The 21754-nt window shown below is 36.6% G+C and overlaps 3 protein-coding genes and 1 pseudogene across 7 annotated transcripts; 3 read left to right on the top strand and 1 right to left on the bottom strand.

The window, feature by feature from the left end:
• The first annotated feature begins 2462 nt into the window (after positions 1-2462).
• Positions 2463-3814, top strand: LOC125208039 (S-adenosylmethionine decarboxylase proenzyme 4 pseudogene; annotated as a pseudogene).
• Positions 3815-7206: 3392 nt separating this feature from the next.
• LOC125206834 (uncharacterized) lies at positions 7207-7677 on the bottom strand. The gene has a single exon (XM_048106056.1). The coding sequence runs from the start codon at positions 7675-7677 to the stop codon at positions 7207-7209; it is 471 nt and encodes a 156-aa protein (XP_047962013.1).
• Positions 7678-10129: 2452 nt separating this feature from the next.
• On the top strand, positions 10130-13609 carry LOC125205015 (superoxide dismutase [Cu-Zn]-like). 3 transcript variants are annotated; one of them, XM_048103804.2, is made up of 8 exons: positions 10132-11591; positions 11925-12043; positions 12137-12238; positions 12347-12442; positions 12581-12612; positions 12701-12776; positions 13081-13134; positions 13374-13609. In XM_048103804.2, exons 2-8 carry the CDS (start codon positions 11968-11970, stop codon positions 13394-13396), a joined length of 459 nt encoding a protein of 152 aa, XP_047959761.1. In that variant the 5' UTR covers positions 10132-11591; positions 11925-11967; the 3' UTR covers positions 13397-13609. The 3 variants fall into 3 exon arrangements, with proteins under 3 accessions (XP_047959762.2, XP_088916871.1, XP_047959761.1); XM_048103805.2 differs by lacking the exon at positions 13374-13609 and having other exon boundaries at positions 10130-11591; positions 11920-12043; positions 13081-13365; XM_089060745.1 differs by lacking the exon at positions 13374-13609 and having other exon boundaries at positions 10131-11591; positions 13081-13364.
• Positions 13610-15467: 1858 nt separating this feature from the next.
• On the top strand, positions 15468-19534 carry MEE32 (dehydroquinate dehydratase, putative / shikimate dehydrogenase). 3 transcript variants are annotated; one of them, XM_048101376.2, is made up of 11 exons: positions 15468-15627; positions 15912-16153; positions 16634-16739; positions 16969-17187; positions 17538-17884; positions 17963-18026; positions 18101-18206; positions 18281-18424; positions 18508-18656; positions 18807-18969; positions 19197-19534. In XM_048101376.2, the coding sequence occupies exons 1-11, from the start codon at positions 15619-15621 to the stop codon at positions 19235-19237; spliced, it is 1590 nt and encodes a 529-aa protein (XP_047957333.2). In that variant the 5' UTR covers positions 15468-15618; the 3' UTR covers positions 19238-19534. The 3 variants fall into 3 exon arrangements, with proteins under 3 accessions (XP_047957333.2, XP_047957332.2, XP_047957334.2); XM_048101375.2 differs by having other exon boundaries at positions 17523-17884; XM_048101377.2 differs by lacking the exon at positions 15468-15627 and adding an exon at positions 15653-15799 and having other exon boundaries at positions 17523-17884.
• The last annotated feature ends 2220 nt before the right edge of the window (positions 19535-21754 follow it).

Genomic DNA, 21754 nt, shown 5'->3' with positions numbered 1-21754 from the left:
ATAGTAGAAATTTTGAATTGATGTGCATGATCAGATTTGTTACTTCTATATACACACACTTGGCACTACAATGTACTCCACTAAGCAAATGAGTACCATTAATCCATTCCATAATAGCTAGGAGTATACATTAATTTCAAAATTTAAAAAATAATTGGCCAAGTTTTATCCCTAATTACACACAGAAATATGTGTAGGAAGTTGGTGGTAGGCGTGCAGGAAATGAGGGGAGTATGTGGCAATAATGTGAGTGTGCCAACATACATTATCATGAGTAATAAAATTTTTGCCCCTTTTGTATAGAAACTGAAAAAACTTGATTTTAAAGATGAGAATTTGGTTTGATCATTTTATCCATTCTTGATGTAAATAAACACACTTTCACTTTCTGTCATTTTTAATAGCTTTACCATCATGTATATACTCACTAGAGATGTACTACTCCGCTTTGTACATTGGGTACATATGTATGATTCACATTTGTTAAATATTTTTTCAAGAAAAAAATAATTTATGGCAAAATTATACAGAAGGTTCAATATTTTTAAAAAAAACCATGAATCTGCAATGCCTAATTTAGGAGAAAAAGAAAAGGGCTGCAGTAAGTATATACTTATATTGTAGTATATCGCAAGAGTTTGGTATAAGGGATTAAATTTAGTTTTTCTCTGATTTAGGGAAAATAAGCATGGATATTCTAATTATTTAAGATGTCACGCCTGATTCAAAATGTAGATTTTGAAAAGGAAATTCTTGATAACAAATTGGGAACAATCGATGATTTTAGGGCACGACTAGCATTCTTTATGCACACTTGCTAATTTCTGTAATGGTGTCCCTTTCAACCAGTTGTTTTCACTCACTAATTAAGTTTTACTCATTTCTATATAATTAATGTGGAACCCCATAGATTATAGATATATACATCCCAATGCAATTTCTCTATTGTATTTTCTACTGTATTTACAAAAAAAAAAAAAATTATAGTTTTATTGAGAATTTTATATTTTAAATTACTTGTAATACATTCAAGAGAAATTAGTTTTTGGTCGTTAAAATAAAAGCTTAAACACAATTATAATGTATATATCGTGCGCGTGTATTCACATACTGTATAATATAATATTTGTTCTTTCAAATCATGTATGAAAATGGACCCCTACACATATGTAAGCTAAATCAGGATGCTTCTCCTTAGGAATTCTAATGATAGTTGTCATGCATTGAAGCATATAAGTACATAATTATGTTTTCTACTTCTTCTATCAATTAGGCAACCACATGCATGCCAATTAAAATTGGTTATTATAATCTCTAGTAGTAATATATTAGTAATCTCACTTAAAGTATACAAGTGGTACTTAATATCATGGTGCATTATTAATTTGCATTCGATATTCTGATCTAACTAGAAGCTCATATTTGAAATAACCACATATTTATAACTAAAATCATAAATTTCCATTACTCAAAAAGACCAAATTACAACGAGATTTTTCCAAAAAAAATAATAAATGAAAAAGATAAATTACTGATAATTTTTAATTATATGTTTCATTCATCCCCTGTTATATGGCCTCATTTGAGATAAGCATATAATTTGTAATGTAGTACTATGTTTCATTCATCCCTGTTAATGGCCTCATTCGAGATAAGCACGTAATTTTAAGGAGCATAAAGAAGTCCAAATAGAAAAGGTAAGTTTTTTTTATAAAAAAAAGAAATAAATAGAAAAGGTTAGTAAAAGGTGAGTTTCAAGTTTATTTTTTTTATACATAAAAAATTTGAACAATAATAGTCAGCAACATGTCAAAAACTCACTGAGATGAGAATCCGAATCTATAAAGTTGCTAGTATTGCCATGCTAGATCAATCAAACAATGAGTCTCATTTAAATTTGAAGTGGAATCAGTTAGTTAAATATTGGACCTATTTAGTAAATTATAATCCGAAATAAGATAAATAATGGTGGACATTCTACAATAGGAACATGAAGTTTTTAATACTGGTTAAGGAGTACATTTCAGTATAATTATACTCCGAAAGAAGACAAATAGTACTGGTCATCCGAAACAAGAAAATGAGTCCTTTAATACTGAATATGGAGTACATTTCAGTTCTTAATCTCACATTCTAATCATTGTGATTGCATTTAATTATGTTCAAACAGAATTTGAATCTTTGACCACTCCCTCAAACATATGTAATTAATACTTCAAAAACCCCATTTGAGATGCAAAACCTACATGACTTACAATAAGAAGATTTTAGAGTCATTTTGGCATAGAATAATAAATAAAATACAGAGGCATGAAGGTACATGCATTCATGTTATTGTCTTCAAAAAGATCTCACAAGACACAAAAATCACCATCATCTTGCACTCATTTTGCCTCCAATACTTGTTGCTTCTTATTTCACCACACCACCCCCAACTATAAAGACACACACTACATATTCCACAACACTTCAACTTCCTCACACAAACTAAACAAGAAACACTTAGAATCCCCAAAAATTCCCCTTGTTTTGCATTCCTCCTCAATGGCAGCTTCCGGGTTCGAAGGGTTCGAGAAGAGAATCGAGCTCCGCTTCTCCGGAGTTGGTGGAAAGGGCCTCAGACAACTGGACTTTTTCACTCTGGAGAAAGTGCTACATGCGGTGCAGTGCACCGTAGTGTCTGCCCTAGGCAACCAATACTTGGACTCGTACGTGCTGTCGGAGTCGAGCCTCTTCGTCTACCCCACCAAGATCATCATCAAGACATGTGGGACCACCCAGCTCCTCAAATCCGTCCGTCCGTTCGTCCACTATGCTGCCACGATCGGCCTCGCCCTCTGCAGCTGCAGGTACACCCGCGGCAGCTTCATCTTCCCCGAAGCCCAGCCCCACCCCCACACCAGCTTCAATGAAGAGGTTTCTTATTTGGAACAAAATCTGCCTCCAAATCTCTCCATCAACAAGGCTTCCATCATGAACGCCGCGTCCTCTCACAAGTGGCATGTTTTCACTGCGTGCGACGCGGGGCGCCCGCGCGCAGAGGATGATTTCTACACGGTCGAGATTTGCATGACCGGGTTGGACCCGGTCCACGCGGGGAAATTCTTCCGCCCGTCCGGTTTGGTGAAAACCGGGGACTCGGCCGGCCGGGAGATGACGGAGGCCACGGGGATCGACGACGTCAACGCCAGCGCGATCGTCTGCGACTACGCGTTCGATCCCTGCGGCTACTCCATGAACGGGGTCCACGGGGACCGTTACTTGACGGTCCACGTGACGCCAGAGGACGGCTTCAGCTACGCCAGCTTCGAGTGCGTCTGCGCCGCCGCCGCCGGCGACGGGGAGATTCTCGAGGCGGTGGGGAAGGTGGCGGAGATTTTCCGGCCGTCGGAGCTGTCGGCGGCGTTGACCGGCGCCGCCGGTGAGGGGGTACGGAGGGGGCTAGCGGCGGCGGTCAGCCCGGTCGGGTTGGGATTGACGAGCTGCGCGGCGGATGAGTTCCCGGATGCCGGGAACGTGGTTTTTCAGATGTTCGGCGCTCGTCGGGAGTAGATCCGGCGGCGGAGGTGGAAATGCCAATTTGTGAAAAGGAGTAAAAGTTGTGCATGCATAAAATGGTGGAGAGTAATTAGTGGGAATGTTTTAGAATTTAATCAGGTGCAAGTTTTTTTTTTTTTTAATCTTGTTTATTTCTTTAATTTAATTCATTTTCGTGGTTTTACAATTACATTGCTAGGAAATTAAATGATTAAATCTACGTGCATGCCAATTTGTGTCATTGCATTGGATGATGACGATTGATGATTTTCTTTGAGAGCCAGGGTGAGAATAATTAATGTGGGGTTGATTTGTCTCCAAAAAATTAAACAAATGATAATAAAACTTGGATCCGTTGTGTTCTTCGTAAATCATTTGAAGAGTGTCGTGAATCATAATGAATTAACACGCGACTAGCCCTTTGATTCATTTTAGGATAATACATTACCATTTACATACGATAATGATTTGGGTATGTTATATGAGTATACTTTACCAGATAATAAATAAATCAGGTGTATGTAAATTTGCAATTATGATAGAGAAGATTAAGATTAAAGTAAAAATAAATATGATTATATTGTTTAATGTAGTTTGACAAAAAAAAAAGTGCAAAAAAACTTAATATCGTGCATATGAGTTGGTAATACTAACATACGGAGTATATCACAAATTGAAAAATATTCAAACTTGAAACTACTTCAACTCTATATATTTTTAAGGGTTTGAGGCATTTTAATTGTAAAAGGTAAAAAAGGTGAACAATGATCGCGTGTGTGCAATCTCAATAATTTAGGAACCATTTGTAAAGACTGCTTTATATACTATATAAATTAAAACAAATTACTTAAAAAGTGAAATCACTTAATTAAATTTGTTAAAATTTAGTTAAAATATCAAAGATAAATATTTGACCAACCAAACATAGAAATGGGGATGGAACTACATGTAGTTTACTAGACAATTTTTTAATAGAAATATTTTTATTATATGGTTGTATTTTAGGTATTTTGGATAGCCCATTGTGAAAAATGTGTAACACCCAAAAATTGAAAAATCGAAATAACGAAAAATTAATGATAATTAAATAATGATCACTGAACAGTGTTACATTTCGAGATATCAAAGTATTTGTTTAATTTTAATTATATATAAAAACTGATTAGAACATGGGTTGTGTTATATTGTCAACTTACCCCTAAATTACTAACTATAACTAAATGATAGATATTAGATTTTTAAATTAAAGATAAAGATCATTCAACCCTTGAGTATTAATATTATGGACAAAAAATATCAATAGGGGTATTAATGTCAATTAACTACAAAATTAGTTATAACTAACTTTTAAAAGAAATCCCAAAACTTTAAATTCATATAACATATATCAAATTAAAAATAATTGCATAAGGATTCCAACAATATCCTACATGCATATGTTCCGACGTCAAAATTTGAAAAAAAATTTAATGTTTTTTAATTTTTTCGTACAGCAGAAATGTTAACATACTATATAAAATATGTCAATATAATACATGTAGAATGTCAATATAAGCAATAGGTTAACATTCTTAAAGCATTGTGTTGACATTCTCAAAGCATTGTGTTGATATTTTTGAAGCACTATATTAGCATTTTCATCAAAAACCCTAATTTAGAGTTTTTTTATCTTTTTCGATTTAATTAATAAAAAAAAATTACACGTGGCAAATTGTAGACCACACATTTTCTAAAATCCTATAACCTTAAATTAGCTTTAGTTAGCAATTAAATAATAAGTTAGTAATTGATCACTCCTCTTAAAACATACTCTTAGAACATAGTATTAAACTCATAATTTGTGCACGATTTGGTATATGTCCGAGCAAAATATGATGTGGGCCAAATAAATACGAGTGTTGTTGGTGAGCCCAAAACATATGATTGGATATTCACATAACACATATTAGTTTCAAATAAATGTGTTGAGTACAATTTTCTACTACAGTCCAATCAATAGAAATAAGTAAATCCATGATAGGGGTGATTATTCCTCCGCCACATCAGTATTTTATCCTTCAATCCATTCATCTGCAGTGGAACGTCCTATAGCTCGCCTTATAATTTTAACTCATATTCTCTCGTTTCTTCATAGATGAGGCGGAACTTTTCGGCACAGAGTTTTAGAAATAAATGTTAGGTGTGTTAAATAAATAGATTAAAAAGTAAGAAAGAGTAAAAGGTAGAGAGAATAAAATATAAAGTAAAGAGAATAAAGTAAGAGAGAGAGAGTAAGAACGAGAAAAAAGTTACAATATATAGAAATGACTCAACTATGAAGAAACTTCCCGAAATGGAAAAATGATTCAACTATGAAGAAACAGAGGGGAGTATTTTGTATTTATTTTTTATTTTTTATGTTTGCAAATATATAAATTAGCAAGAATAATTATAAAAACACCACAAATTAAAGGCAAATCTTATTGTCAGTATTTATTTTTTATTTTTTATATTTTATGCTTGCAAATATTGAAAATCGTCGGAATTCATTATTGAATTTAGAGAGAAATTGAGATGGGGTAGAGAGTGGAGTGAAAAGTATAAAATGAAGTAAAAAAATTGGTGATATATATAGAAGAAAATATAAAAACAAAAAAAAAGTGAAAATGTGTGCATCGTCCTCAGACTATGCATAGGGCGCGGAGGAAGAAAATGACATAGGGCGTAGAATTGCAGTGGCGTCCTAAGGCGCGCCCGATGCATCGGACGGGCTTTAGGGCACCCCACTGTGGATGCTCTTAGTATAAATTACTAATGGGTGTGCAGTACAGTACGAAATTGTTGTGACCTTGTGGTCTCAAGTTTAAACACAATGTTCACTGGAAGACTTTTAGTCTTAATCTGCAAACCTGATTAAATAGAATTAATCAGATTCTGTCGAGTAGGATTAGTCGAATCCCATAAAAACGGATTCAGAACACCTATAATTATATATAATAAAAATTGAAATAACTTCAAAAAGTATAAATAAAAAAGGTTAGAATCATGAATAAATAATAGAAATGATAATGAGTCGTGGGCAATATTTTTTAAACAAAAAATGAGATAAATAGTTTAGAGAACGAACTGTTAACAGATGTGTGGATCATGGATAGGGGCATATTAGGGTGCCACCACCCATTAAAATAACACTATATTACTATTTATAGCCAATCATTTGTACACATGGACAAATAATAAGCTGTCACGTGGCAAAAAAATAAAATTGAAAAACTCAGGCCAACAATTTGTTACTCTTTATACAACAATTTTTCTTGTCCAACAATATCCAACACGCTATACAACAATCTATAGATTGCTGTCTAGCGTATTGAATATTGTTGCGTAGTGTTTATAATATTGCTGTATAAGGGTGTCCACTATAGTTGGCCGGGCCACAAAATCGTGGCCGGGCCACCAATGCCCATGTTTCCCACTATAGTGGACATGGCCAAGCCACCAAAAATTTTATTTTTTCCATTTTGTTTATATTTTAATTCTACTACAATAATAATTGAAAAAATGCATACGAACTAAAATTAAAACAAAATCTTCGTTGTATTATACAAAGGGGTAAAATTATATAACGAAAATTTTCGACTTCTAATAAACTACTTTCCCAACGCATATCACGCTCCATGCCCTCCTCCCCTACGATTTCAAAACCTCTTCTATCATATCAGCCTGCAGTGTCGTATGCGATGTTTCCCTCCGCATATCGGCGAACCGTTGGATCAAGTATGCATCACTACGCGGTACACCCATCTGCAGTGGGGCGGTTGCAACACCGTGACTCGTACTTGCACCCTCTTCCGGTGCCCAGTTCTCTGCAGAATATCCTTCGTCCTCTATTATCATATTGTGTAATATGATACATGCATGCATGATGGAGGCGACATAATTTTCGTGCCATTGTCGAACCGGGCACCGAAGAATGGCCCATCGCGATTGGAGGACACCAAAAGCACGCTCAACGTCCTTCCTAGCACTCTCTTGTTTGGCCGCAAAATAGGTTTGTTTCGGCCCAACCGGCTGCCGGATCGTCTTGACAAACACGGGCCAACGAGGGTATATCCCATCGGCTAAGTAGTATGCCTTGTTGTACTGCGTCCCGTTGGCCATGAATCTGACCGTCGGACCCTCACCCTAACACTCATCATTGAAGAGATGGGACGAATCTAGTACGTTGATGTCGCTGTTCGACCCTGCGACACCAAAATAGGCATGCCAGATTCGCATTCGGTAGTCAGCAACAACTTCCAGTATCATTGTTGAGTGTCTTCCTTTGAATCTAGATGTGAACTGCCCCTTCCCAAGCAACCGGGCAGTTCCTCCACTCCCAATGCATGCAATCGATGCTGCCCATCATCCCCGGAAAATTATGTACTCGCCCGTGCATATCTATCAATCTCTGGCACTCATCGGCATTTGGCTTCCGTAGATACTCCGGACCGAAGATGGCCTGGATACAATTACAAAACTGCCTCAGCGCCGTCAGAGCAGTTGTTTCACCCAACTGTAGGTATTCGTCGAACATATCAGCGGGTCCGGCATAGGCAAGCTGCCTAATTGCAGCGGTACACTTCTGATATGTCGACAACCCGGGTCGGCCGCTAGCATCATTGCGCAATGTGAAGCACCTGTACTGTTGCTGCGCCAATGTAGTCGCTATATGGATGAATAGCCGTTGCGACATTCTGAAGCGGCGACGGAAAATCTCTGCTGGGTAACGGGGGTTATCGCCAAAGTAGTCTTCTATCAACCGCTGGTGTGCCTCGATATGGTCACGCCAGATGGTCCGCCGATGATAGAACGGGCGAACGAACGCCGCCGCCGCCTCCTCCTCTTCTGCTTCCCGTTGCACCTCTTGAACGAGTTCATCGAACTCCCTATCCACCAATTGTTGGAACTCATCGTCGGAACTCATTTTTCAAAAGTAGAATTGGTGATAAAATGAAAAGAGTGGAGATTGGAATGGTGTAAAAAATTGGGGGGAAATGGGTATATTTGTAGAAGTAATTTAAAAAAAAAAAAAAAATCGGAAAAGGGGAGCTGCGGCTCGCGCCCAAGCGTCGCGGCCAGGCCACGATCGTGGCGCGCCCACGTCCACCCCCCCCCCCCCCCCCCGAGACTGCCCACCCCTCTCACTATAGGGAGCCGCGGCTCGCCTATAGTGGACACCCTAAGTGGTGTCACGATATCACTTTAAAAGGGATTATCATTTTAACACAAACTATATTGGATATCTTTAAAAAACTTATTAGTGAATATCTCAATTTTCAGAGTATTAAACTTTTGAAAATTTTATATTTTGTAGAGCAACATAGTTAATATTCTTTCTTCTTGAAATATTATTTCTTTTTCATTTTGTTATTCAAGTATCAATCTATGTTAATAGAGTTATTTTTCTATCTAAGAAGTTCTAAGTTAATTGAATATTTTTATAATAAAAAATAATTATTTTATTCTATGAATCTGTCTTACTACTTTTTAATCATCCATTTAAAACAATACTTTTAAATTTCTTGCAGAAGATAAATGTCCCTATTAATAAGGAAATGATAGAATACTTTGAATATTTTCCACGTATTACGATATAAAGTGACGGACGAATAAACGGTGATAGTTGAACCTAACGTGGATTACGACGCCGTTGGAATCAATTAGTGGCTGCCACCACGTATCCACTATAAGTTCGGTCAAACACGAGTCTCGACTGGTCCAATTCCTTTAATTCTTTTTATATTCACTGATTAATTTATTTATTGTACAGTTGTTTCTTGCTGCCTTCTTTATACGATAATTCACGCGTTCCCCACGACCACCACCGACTTAAACAGGTTTGGGATCACTCACTTACTACCATGATTCATTAAGGTGATTTCTCACCTACACCGCCATTGTTTTTGTAATAATATTGCACATTAGTACTATACTTTTTATGATATTAAGTAAAAAACAATAAAAAAATATTATTTACTTTGCTATTATAAAAAGATTTTAAAAACTAGGTTAAAATACCATTCTAAGCATATTTATGGGTAGTGATTTTGAGTTTAATCAGTAACTTTTTATTATTTTCGGATTTAATTATTCCGGCTTAAAATCTGAAAATACAAACCTAATCTATTTTCTAACACTTCTATATATCGTCTTATAATCATGCAAATAACTGAAAGTATATTTAAAATTCCAATAATATGTATAGTTCATTATATGAATTTTAATTTAAAGATACAAAAATATTTGCACGAAATATTTTAAGAATAATTAACCTTGCATCAAATATTTAATATTCCATAAATATTAAGTATATTAAATAAAATTTACTGTATTTAATTATCGTACAAGATTCAGTTATAAATATACACTCCATAATTATAGTTAATGGATTTATGGTAATGTAATTATATTACTTAAAATAATGAAATATTATGGGAAAATGGGATTCGTAAAACTAGATATAGGAAATATTTCTTAAAATAACTTAAAAATCATTTTTCCTCAGTACAAAGAAAGGGAAGTATTAAAAAAATATTATAGAAAAATCTAGTGTTACATCTAAATTCTCTCTCAAGCTTCCTTCATATAGCGGTCAATCCTTATCCAAAACTCTCACAAAGCAGCAGCTCCTACAACGGGAATTTATAAAGGAAAAGAGAGGGGTCTCCTCGTTATCGAGGAACAAGTTACAGATCTCTCAATTTTCCCTAATTTCGTTTTCCCCAAATTCCATTACTCGAAGATTTTTCCCAATTTCAAGAATATAAATTCTTCCCAATTATAGATGGCGACGGAGATTCTACGGCCGCAAGATGCGCTGGTTCACCGATTCCGCGTGCACACGACGTCGTGTCCCCGCCGGAAAATTTCCCCGGCGAGCGGCGCATCCACTAGTTTAGCCTCCAATCAGAATCACCAGCGGAGGCCTTCCCCCAAGCAGGAGAAGAAGCCGCGGAAACCGAACCAAGGCGGCGATGCGCGGCGGAGGCGCGAGGTTGTCGTCCCCGCCGTTGGGAAGGTAACCTTATTGAGAAGAGGCGAATCCCTAAATTCGATCGCTAACAGAATCGGAGACTCGAATCCGGTAGATTCGGTCGCGGTTGACCCAGCAATTAGGTCGCCCCGATCACGATCCGACTCGGAATTAGTGGTTCCGAGGAAGGTGCGCGCGGCGCCGCCGCCGATGGTGAACGTGTACGCCGGAGCAGGGTTTGATTCGTCGCCGTCTCCACGGTGCTTGCCGCGGCCTACCTTCCCCGGCATGAGAGGCGCGTGCGATGATGGGGCGACGAGATCTCTGCGGCGTATGCTTCGTTTAGAATGATCCGTGGCGATTGTAATCGACGATTTGATGCAGAAATTAAAGCTAATTAATTAGCTCTGGGCTCGGATTTCTTCTTCATGATTCCCATCCGAGATCATAAGGGGGGATTTCAGAGGAATTGGATTCTTCATGATTGATTTCAAAGGGATTTTAGAGGAATTGGATTCTTCATGATTCAGAAGCGACTTAGTGAGATTTTTTTTTCTGTATATAAATTTGTTGTGTTATTTGTAATACTAGTTGTTTAATTTTTAAGTTTTATAGATAATTTACTTTGATATTTAAGTATTTATAGATTGTTGGGAAAGCTGCTGTAGGGATATGTAACTTACCAGTGAAATATTTATGATTATATTGAATTTCTAGAGCAATATTTTGGTTTGTATTCATGTTATTCAACCAAAACTCAGTCCAAATGATTTATTATTGAATTTCTAGTGCAATATTTTGGTTTGTATACATGTTATTCAACCAAAAACCGTCATAAATTACTTGCATACAAATAAAAAACATCCAACTCTTGAATGGCTTACACGTTGTTTTCAATTCTTGAACAACCTACACGTTGTTTGATCTTTTAAAAAATAGGAAGAAAAGGGAAAAACAAAAACAACTCCTCCTTAAAACCATCTTCTATTACTAGCAGTTTCACTACTAGAATCTTCTACTTTCATACAGCAAACGGTGCAGGGGTTGCTCTGAGTCTGAGGTATGTTCTTTTCCCTCTCTTTAATTCGGTTAAAATCAAACAATTTAAGCTGGTTCTGGAGCAGGCTGTTGATCATTTATATGGATAGGATTGATTACTTGATTATATTTGTTATCAAAGTTTGTTGGAGTTAGAGTTGGTTTCAATTTCAAAGTATGGTTGCATGGAATGAAATTTCCACCCCTTTTAAAGTGCTTTGAATTGCTGAATAAATGGGATTTAATCAGATTTTTATCCACTTCCTGTCTTATTTGCTGGGAAAAAACTATTGTTGCATATTGATTCTTGATCTGCAACTACACTACCATTTTGTTTCATCACCTTCAAGTATAGGTTAGTAAGATTGTCTCGTTGATTTTGCGGAACACACGAAACCATGGCGAAGGCTGTTGCAGTGCTTAGCAGCAGTGAGGGTGTCAAGGGCACCATCTACTTCACACAGGAAGGAGATGGTATTTTTCAATTTACATTAAATAATCATGTGTAGATAATTGCGAATGAAGTTTCTCACACGTGCTTTTGCTATTGTTCCGTTCGTCCTACAGGCCCCACGAACGTGACTGGAAATATCTCCGGCCTTAAGCCTGGGCTCCATGGCCTTCACGTGCATGCTCTAGGTGACACGACCAATGGTTGCATGTCGACTGGTAATTTCTCTCGTATTCTTCTGTTTCTTTTTACTGACTAACGAGTATGCGAAATTCTGTTTGGGAATTGGAACTTTGATATTCATATTTGTGGTTTTCAATGTGTAGGGCCTCATTTCAATCCAACTGGCAAGGATCATGGTGCTCCTGATGATGAGATTCGACACGCTGGTGATCTTGGCAACATCACATCTGGAGACGACGGTAACTAGATTTGTCTTGAGAATTAATTTGAAACATCACCAATTCCTCTGTATCTGACCAAAGTAGTAAGAATTTTTATCTGTTTGCTTCCTAAGTGAGAATTTATGCCCTAATGTTCGTCTATCCCGAATGTCTCAGGTACCGTTAGTTTCACCATCGTTGACAAGCAGGTTGGTTTCCTCTCTGCCCATTTCCCAAGCGTTCTTGAAATGCCTCTATGGCTTGACTATGAGAAGCTTTTTGATTTTTTTTTTGCAGATACCCCTTTCGGGACCACATTCCATTGTCGGGAGAGCTATAGTTGTCCATGCTGATCCTGATGATCTTGGAAGAGGTCAGTCGTCTCCTTTTCTGTTTCTAACTAAACTAGATTAGAGCTTTCGTATCCAAGTCATAAGCTATTGACTTCCGGTTTCCTTAGCCATTTAAAACTATCATAGAAAACTTGCCTTTAGATGTATGGAGGTGGCATCAGCAGGAATGTTGCTTTTATTATGTTAATCGCAAACTAATTTTATCCGAGTTTCTTGGTTCTTGTAAAACTAATTTAGATAACTATACGCTGTTGCAAGTTGCAACTAATATGTGAAATCACTTTCATCATCTTGTGGTCCGTCTCCTTCGTTTTTTTGCTGCAGGTGGACATGAACTCAGCAAGGCCACTGGAAATGCTGGTGGAAGAGTTGCTTGTGGTAAGGAACACAAAATTCTGATCTGAAATTGGGAAGTTCTTATAGCAGAATATTACTCTTAAAAATCAATATAATTAGGCCTTAATTTTCGACCATAGTAAATATAAGAACCATTTTATACGAACATTTTCCATATCACCTCCTTCTACTATTGCTACATACGATGTGTTCAGGATACATAACCGATTGTAAGATAGCTGCATCGGCTTCATACTTACAGTAATAACCGTGCTATGCAGGTATCATCGGCCTGCAAGGCTGAGCACACCTGTCCGGAGGCTAAATACACCCGTCGTGTCCACTACTTCTCTATAGATTATATCCTCGACCTTGGTTTCGTGCGAGTAGACGCTATAGTTTGTTACCTAGAATCTAAATAAAGGCTTGTCGTAAGGATTTTATGCAATGCAATCGTACCAGGTGTACCTGTCTACTTATCCAAATATTCGGCATAAATTTGTGTTTGATCATCGAAGCATACATGCATTTTGATGATGGTGGAAGTTAGATTTTTGCCATCCCCATTGTGCCTTATGAAAACTGATGATTTTTGTTAGCCCCTTTAGATTCAAATAGCTAGTGTTACGTAGTTACGTTAATATTCTAAAATTTCTTAAATATTAGGGTGTGCCAAAGAATAATCAGCATCTTTATATCTTCGTGTGTGTTATTATTATGTTCACATAAATAAGTGGCATTATATTTGAATCATCATCGTCGTAGTATGAGATAAAGTGTGGATATTACAATAAATCGTAACCTCCTCTTTCTTTATGCACAACTGTCTCTTCCAATTTCAATTTTAAAACATTTGTCATGGAGTTGTGGACCCCATCCATGCCTACCTTTCCCTAAAAAGATCGTATCTGACTTAACTATCAATAGACAATTTCCGACTGTGTTTACAACTGGTTGTGGTCCGTCCATGTCTACTACTTTCAGTCCACTTAATAACAAGCAAGAACTCGAGGCAGGGCGGAGAGGTAGTCAGCCAGAGGACAGCTTCGATCCACCCAAAATTATATTGTCAGTCTAAGTACATATTGATGAAAATTATTACCTCCGTTCCATTTTAATAGAGTTATTTTTATATTTTGAAAAATTTTATGTTAGTTGAGTTATTTATATTTTTGGTAAAAAGTTCATTTTACTTTACTTTCTCTCTATCTCTCATAGTATTATTTTACTCCCTCTTACTTTTTTTCACCAACCACTTAACACGGTATTCTTAAACTCAAACAATTGCCTCAAGGAACTAGGGAGTATATTAGACACTATCAAATATTGATTAAAACTATTAATTTGTTATTTAATAGTAATTTTAATAATTTAAAAAATTTATAGATATTTAAAAATTTAATTATAAAATTTAATTTTATAAAATTAAACCTAATATTGAAATAAATAAAGAAAGTGAAGGATGCCAAAAGGGAAGAAGAATGATAATTTTAAAATAATATCAGATTTAGTACATAACTGAAATAATATTAGATTTAAAATGTAAAAAGACCAAATTGCCCAAACCCCCCAAAACCTCCTAAAAGGGTATTTTCGTCACGAAACAGTGAAAATGGACCATTTTCGAGATAAACGCTTAGTCCAGGGTTGTCTGAGAATATTTTTAAAGTCCACGGTTCGTTGGCGAGATAAACGCATAGTCCAGGAACTATTTTTGTAGTCCACTCTAATAAAAATAAGAGGTTGTGATAATCAATTAAATGAGGGAATAATCTAAAACAACATTGGTGGTCACATGGGATTAAATTAAGAACAAAAATAAGTCAAAATATTGGCAGCACAAGCTCTATTTTGAATAAATTAAAATTTAATAATTAGTTTGATACAAATTAATATTGGCAGTTTAATAACTATTTATGAAATCAATTTTATAATTCCAACTACGTAAGTACACATATGACCTTGCACTCCAATCCCAAAATCAAAATAATGCCCAATTAAAAGTACAATAACAAATCCAAATTAGTACTACTACTTACTTGTTTGGATTTAGTAAAGAAAAAGGAATAGAAACGAAAAACCCTGCGCTAACAATATCTACGCCGTCTTTGATGGACGATGGCATTTGTCTAAGAATTATGTTTAATTTTAGTTTTAATGATGATTTAACTGAAATACTTACTATTTGTTAGCCAAATTTTATGATGAGCATGATAAAGCAAAGTTTATTTTCCGATCTAGTGAGTGGTGGGCCCTGGCGGCTGGAGACTGCGACCCGAGATTTGGACCATTTTAGGGTAGATGGATCTGTAAACGGGCAAGCGGGTCAACCCATATTCACCAACCAAGATGCCACCATTTCTCTACCCAACAACCCAATTCCCACCACTTACCCAACCACCCGGCTCTATTTACCTGAAATTCTTGCTTGCATTGCTTTATTATATTACAAACACCCCCAAAAACGTAATCTTTTCTCACCAACTTTACTGAAGCTGGGCCATCAGCCCCTCTTGAATAGAGCACATGGAAATCGTAAGCAGCACTTCTTCCTCTCTATTATTTGTTTAAATTTGTGTCTTTTTTTGGAATGCATTTTAGTCCCTTTTGGTCGCGGGTGGTAGACTTTCTTGTTTTGTTTGAAATTTTGAATCTTGCGAATTTGAGTTCTGCTGAACCGGGGTTTTAGCTTGTTTGGTTTATTGAGGTGATATATAGAGACCCAAGTTTTGGTTTTTACTGATTGATGTGATAAATTTTAAGATTTGAGGTATTCAAGATTGTGTTTTTTTTCAATAAAAATTTGTGGGAATTCTCAGGCTGTGGAATCTGGTGTGAGACCCATGGAGATGGGTGTGGGGATGGGAAAAAATCAAACCTTGATTTGTGCACCTATAATGGCTGACACGGTGGATCAAATGGTGGAGTTGATGCACAAGGCTAAGTTTAAGGGAGCTGATATTGTGGAGGTTAGGCTGGATCACTTGAAGAGCCTTGACCATCGTCCCGATATCGAAGTGTTGATCAGACAGTGCCCTCTGCCCACTCTCTTTACCTACAGGTTCATGATCAGATGCCCTTTAGTGAATGTATGTGTTATTGATGTAATGACAAATTGGGGATGTCTGTGAAAAGGTTTTTTCTTGATTTGATTGATAGGTTTCACCGTTCATTGCATTTACTATGTTTAAGTTGAGAGAAGGACATGTTTGAGTGCTTTTGATTACTTAAATTGATAGGATAAAGTGGGATTAATTTCTTGATTGAGCAACTAGAGCACCTAGAGAAAGTAGATAATTTGAGTTGTTGCTTGAGAAAAACTTTCTTGCTTGTGGATGATTTGAGGCAACCGAGCTCACATTAACAAGTGGTTTTGATGGAACTTGCCAGAAAGGATCTTTGGTTTCATTTTGATTCATTTTTGGGAATTTATGTATATCATGCCTGTTTCTTTGTAGTCGTCGATTCTGTATAACATGTTTTTACTTGTGGTTACGAAACGTATGTATAGTTGAGCATGTGATTTATGCTTTCCTTGTAGACCTACATGGGAGGGTGGAGAGTATAACGGCGATGAAGAATCACGTTTTGAAGCACTTCAACTTGCTATGGAGTTGGGAGCTGATCACATTGATATTGAGCTCAAGGTACCTTTTTCACTGTGAGTTTCAAATTTTTGAGAAGTTATATACTGAATTTCATTAGTCTCATGGAAGCCACAATAGTTCGTCGAACTACACTAAAAACTAGTACGAGTAATATTTTTGTCACTTCACGGAAGTTTATCTGAGTCAATTCAACCAAGACTTTGTTTTTATTTGCTTATGTATTCTTTGTCGGTTCTAATATTATCTTGTGTTGACCAATCTCTTAAAGGCTGCACACGAGTTCATGAATTTCACGCGTGGGAATAAACCTGAAAAGTGCAAAATTATAGTTTCCTCTCACAATTATGAGTACACTCCTTCAGTTGAGGATCTGGGGAACCTCGTGGCCAGGATACAAGCAGCTGGAGCAGACATAGTTAAATTTGCTACGACAGCACTAGATATCACTGATGTAGCACGAGTGTTTCAAATAACCGTTCATTCTCAAGTAAGTCCACAAGGCTCACAAGAAGTTATATTCCAGAAATAACCTGTTTCTGTTTTCTCCCATCTCGCTTTAAAGTCTGTTTAGGACATAAGAAATATGCAATCTTCTATGTTTTGCATTTTTTTTTCTTTTGACAAATTATGTTTGTTTCTCCATGTCTGCAAGTTCAGAGACATGCTTTACCATTCCTTTCTTTCACCTCCTTGCCTTAATGTTTATATATTCCATTTTCCTCAAAAAAAATTATGCTTGCCCGACTACTGTTTTCTGAACTTGAGGTATGGCTATGATGAAAATGCTTTGAGTATAGCAGGTTCTCAGTCTTTATCATTTAGTTTGTCGATCGTCAGGTACCAATTATTGCTATGGTTATGGGAGAGAGAGGACTCATGTCAAGGATACTCTGTCCCAAATTCGGTGGATACCTTACATTCGGCACTCTGGAAGAAGGGAAGGTGTCTGCCCCCGGACAACCAACGATTGATGAGTTGATTAGCTTATACAATTTTAGGTCTATCGACACAGACACTAAGGTGTTTGGGATCATTGGGAAACCTGTCAGCCATAGCAAATCACCCAAACTGTATAATAGAGCATTCAAAGAAGATGGGACCAATGGAGTTTTTGTGCATTTGTTGGTGGACGATGTTAATAAGTTTTTTGATACCTATTCCTCTCCTGATTTTTCTGGTTTTAGGTGAAGTCCTCAACCTATTCGTGGCTGGTTTCGTTTGAACTATCGTCTCCTTATTTACAGTATTTTCAACTGTTACAGCTGTACCATTCCTCATAAAGAAGCAGCACTTGCCCGTTGTGATGAAGTCGATCCCGTTGCAAAGGTAGTTAATCGATTTTTTGAAGGCTTGTATGTTTCTGCTGTTTTGTCTAACACCCAATTCTTGAACATTTCCAGTCTATAGGAGCGGTCAATTGCCTCATCAGAAGACTGGATGGGAAGCTATTTGGATGTAACACAGACTACGTTGGTGCAATATCTTCTATTGAGATCGGCCTACAAGGTTTCCTCTTTCGTTGAGCAGAGCCCGTTGCAAGAATCAAAGGTGTGAAGTCTGACACCTGTTCTTTTTTGCAGGATCTCAAAATGGTGCCACTCATACCGGGTCACCCCTGGCTGGTAAACTGTTTGTGGTTATTGGTGCTGGAGGAGCAGGAAAGGCGCTCGCCTATGGAGCCAAAGAAAAGGGGGCGAGGGTGGTGATTGCTAATCGGAGCTATGGTTAGGCTTCCTCCTCTGCCCTTAACACCTCTATCGTCTCATGAGTTCTGATCATTTATCATCTCATTTCTTGTTTTTGCAAGATCGAGCTAGAGATCTTGCTGAGCTTGTTGGAGGGAAGGCTTTGACTCTAGCCGAGCTAAGCAACTTCCAACCAGAAACCGGGATGATACTTGCAAACACAACTTCAATTGGGATGCAACCAAACATCGAAGAGACTCCCATCTCCAAGGTTTGTTTATTTTCTTCCCTAACCTGAACACCGCGTCTTGTATCTACAAGAAACGAGCCACAGAGAATCAGTGCGTTCTTTGATCCGTTCCTTCTGCACACGCTCACCATTTGCTTCGGATAAAGTCATAACAGTCTAATGCATCAACAGGAAGCTTTGAGAAACTATGAGCTTGTATTTGACGCTATCTACACTCCCAAAATCACGCGACTCTTGCGTGAAGCTCAGGAAGCGGGCTCCAAGATTGTGACGGGAGTCGAGATGTTCATCGGGCAGGCCTACGAGCAATATGAGAGGTTCACAGGACTCCCAGGTAATGAACAACTTCAAACTATCAGTCATTATTTTTTCAAGATCTGTGAGTAAAAGTCTCGTGTAGGGTGGTCTGATTGGTCGAACATCCAATCCGAACACCAATAATTACAAATATGCCACTGGATAAAGGCTTGAAATCCAGATTTCTGCAAATTTGACAGTCTTACACAAGTTTATATGAGAAAAATATGCCGTTTTAGCTCATTTTTCATGTTGTGATCACAGCTCCGAAGCAACTGTTTAGAGATATCATGGCAGACTACTGATGGACGCGCTCTCCTTCGCCTCCAACCTGCCCGTTTCATCGACAGTCTTGTCTTCATCCTCCTCATTCTTGTGGCAATGACATAAAAAACTATTCTTGTATCGATGTTTTAACCTACAAGAGATGGAATTTGTCGATTTGATCGTAGGCTTATGTTGTTGAAACTCAGAATTTTGTAATAAGAGGGCCTAGTCATTGTAGTAATAATTCTTCCTCTGCTGCTGTAATATGATACCAGAAAATTGTACCATAATGGATGATTTATTTCATGAAAATTGTTAAATTTGTGGTTTTCTTATGCATGCCTCAACACATGGGGAAGGGCATAACTGTTAATATAGTTATGAAAAAAGGCTAAAAGTATAAACTATAAGTTGAGTTCCAAATACTATCATAAACATGAATCAAATATGTATGAACTGGAGTATTTATTTCGTACATCAAATATGACCAGTTATATTTTCTGTCAACTATAGATGATTTCTAGTTTAGGTTTGACGGAGCACCACCTCCGTACCTAAATAAGAGTTTTATGGCATGCATTTTAAGAAATATAGTTGAATAAATTAGTGGAATATGTGTTTAACTTATACACATAAGTTTTATACTAGTAAAATATGAGTGGGATAAACTGATGGAATATGGGGTCTAATTACCATTTATAGTAAAGCGAAATATGACTCTTATTTAGTGACAGACGAAAATGACAAAATATGACTCTTATTCAGGTTCAGGCACGAAGAGAGTATTTTTTATGTAACAATAAACATCGTCGTTTTGGCTAAATTTATTAAAAATCACAACATTTGAGAATTGGGGAATAAGTAGTTTTTCATTTTGAGATTTTTGGCCATCTCCAATCATTTATCCCAAACTTAAATCCATTTTGAATACGAGTTACACCAAAAAGTAGTAATTCTACTCCATACTCAAACCCAAAAATATTCCATATTTACCTACTTTTTATACCTTTTCAATTATACCTACGTACTTATTTAGCTACATGTTAATCCCACAGTATTATTTTATTAATAATTTATATAAATTAAATAATTATACAAAATAATCTTATTAATATATTTATTTATTAAATAACTTACTTTATATTGAAAAAAAAACTACACTACTTTTAAAATTAAAATACACTAAACATACTACTCTCTCCGTCCCATAAAATATGGCATATGCTATCGCACGGGAATTAAGACAAAATTGGTAAAATAAGAGAGAAAGAAATTTAAATTAGTATTAGTGGATAGTGGAATCAACATCATTATTAGTTTTTTTATGATGGTATAAGTTGTAAATAATTTGATGTACAAGGGTAATAAATTGGGATAACTTTCCATAAATGAAAATGCCCATAACTTTATGGGACGGACTCTGGAAAGTGCGTACATTTTTATGGGGCAAAAAGAGTATAATAATTCACATATAAATTAAAACAAATTTAACGATATCGCAATTATATGTAAAACATATCCCAATAAATATATAAAAAAAAAGCTAAAATTCAAGACTCAATAAATTTTTGCATTGTTCCCAATAAGAAGTTAAGTGTAAACTGTAAACATATTACTACAACGCTAACCTCTTGAAAAACAGCAAATTAATGGCACTAAAAATAAATTTAAATGTACCATTAACACAAAAAGTAAAATCAAAATGACAAACTATGGCCGTATTGGCTAATTCAACATCTCAAAATAATGAGTGATATGTAATATCTCAAAAAAAATTGTAGAAGCTACTCATTTTTTATGTTTATTCTAATTTGATGTTTTTTATTACCCAAAAATGGGTTTAGATATGGTGTATGATTGGGAAACCTTTTTTTTACCAAAAATTGAATATGGCGTATGGTTAGAGTTTCAGAGGAACAAGGTATGAATATTAGGAATTTTAAAAAAATTGAGTAAAACGTATATAGTACATATGTCGTGTGTCACATCAAAAGTTGCATGAGTGTCTAGCGTATCCATTTTGCGTCTCCAAGACGTGTTGTCCTATCACTTCAATTCTTGCAACCCAGTCTTTCCGCAATTAAATGCACTGTCCCTACGGCAGCAGTTGTACACTACATTCTGTTTATTCAATTTTCTTTTGTTTTTTTATTGATTCTTTGCCAAATAATTGCGACGTATCTTTTCAGCACGAAAATTAAGAAAAATTATGTTAGATAAATTAAGAGCATCGCTAATATCGGACGTCTCGACGGGCGTCGGACCGTCGTCCGTCATGGACGTCCGCCATTATACGAGGAAGGGACGGACGCGGACGTCCGCACTGGACACGACAGATCCACGGCATTCCCGGGACGTCCATCGCGACGGCGAGCGGACGTCCGCCATTGCAGCATCCCGACGGATGTCCGGCGCCGACGTCTTGTTCCGAATTTTAATTTTTTTTTTTTTTACAAACTCTATATATACGGCTCGTTGAACTTCATTTCATTCGCACCACTTGTGTTAACAAGTTTGTTTTTCTTTCTCTCTCTCTCTACGTTTCTTTTATGATT

The sequence above is a fragment of the Salvia hispanica genome, chromosome 6 (genome assembly GCF_029641045.1).
Source record: "Salvia hispanica isolate PSC_SH4W2 chromosome 6, Shi_PSC_v1, whole genome shotgun sequence".
Classification (NCBI taxonomy): domain Eukaryota; kingdom Viridiplantae; phylum Streptophyta; class Magnoliopsida; order Lamiales; family Lamiaceae; genus Salvia; species Salvia hispanica.
Note: the sequence above shows the minus strand (reverse complement) of the source record. Positions and strands in the feature narration are given on the sequence as shown.

Bases quoted from the DNA above. Each gene is read 5' to 3' on its own strand.
- LOC125205015 (XM_048103805.2), top strand. From the start codon at position 11,968: ATGGCGAAGGCTGTTGCAGTGCTTAGCAGCAGTGAGGGTGTCAAGGGC. The intron at 12,239-12,346 runs GTAATTTCTCTC...TTCAATGTGTAG, and splicing joins CAATGGTTGCATGTCGACTG to GGCCTCATTTCAATCCAACT. The intron at 12,613-12,700 runs GTTGGTTTCCTC...TTTTTTTTGCAG, and splicing joins TCACCATCGTTGACAAGCAG to ATACCCCTTTCGGGACCACA.
- LOC125206834 (XM_048106056.1), bottom strand. From the start codon at position 7,677: ATGGCCAACGGGACGCAGTACAACAAGGCATACTACTTAGCCGATGGG.
- MEE32 (XM_048101375.2), top strand. The intron at 17,885-17,962 runs GTGAAGTCCTCA...CAACTGTTACAG, and splicing joins CCTGATTTTTCTGGTTTTAG to CTGTACCATTCCTCATAAAG. The intron at 18,027-18,100 runs GTAGTTAATCGA...GAACATTTCCAG, and splicing joins AAGTCGATCCCGTTGCAAAG to TCTATAGGAGCGGTCAATTG.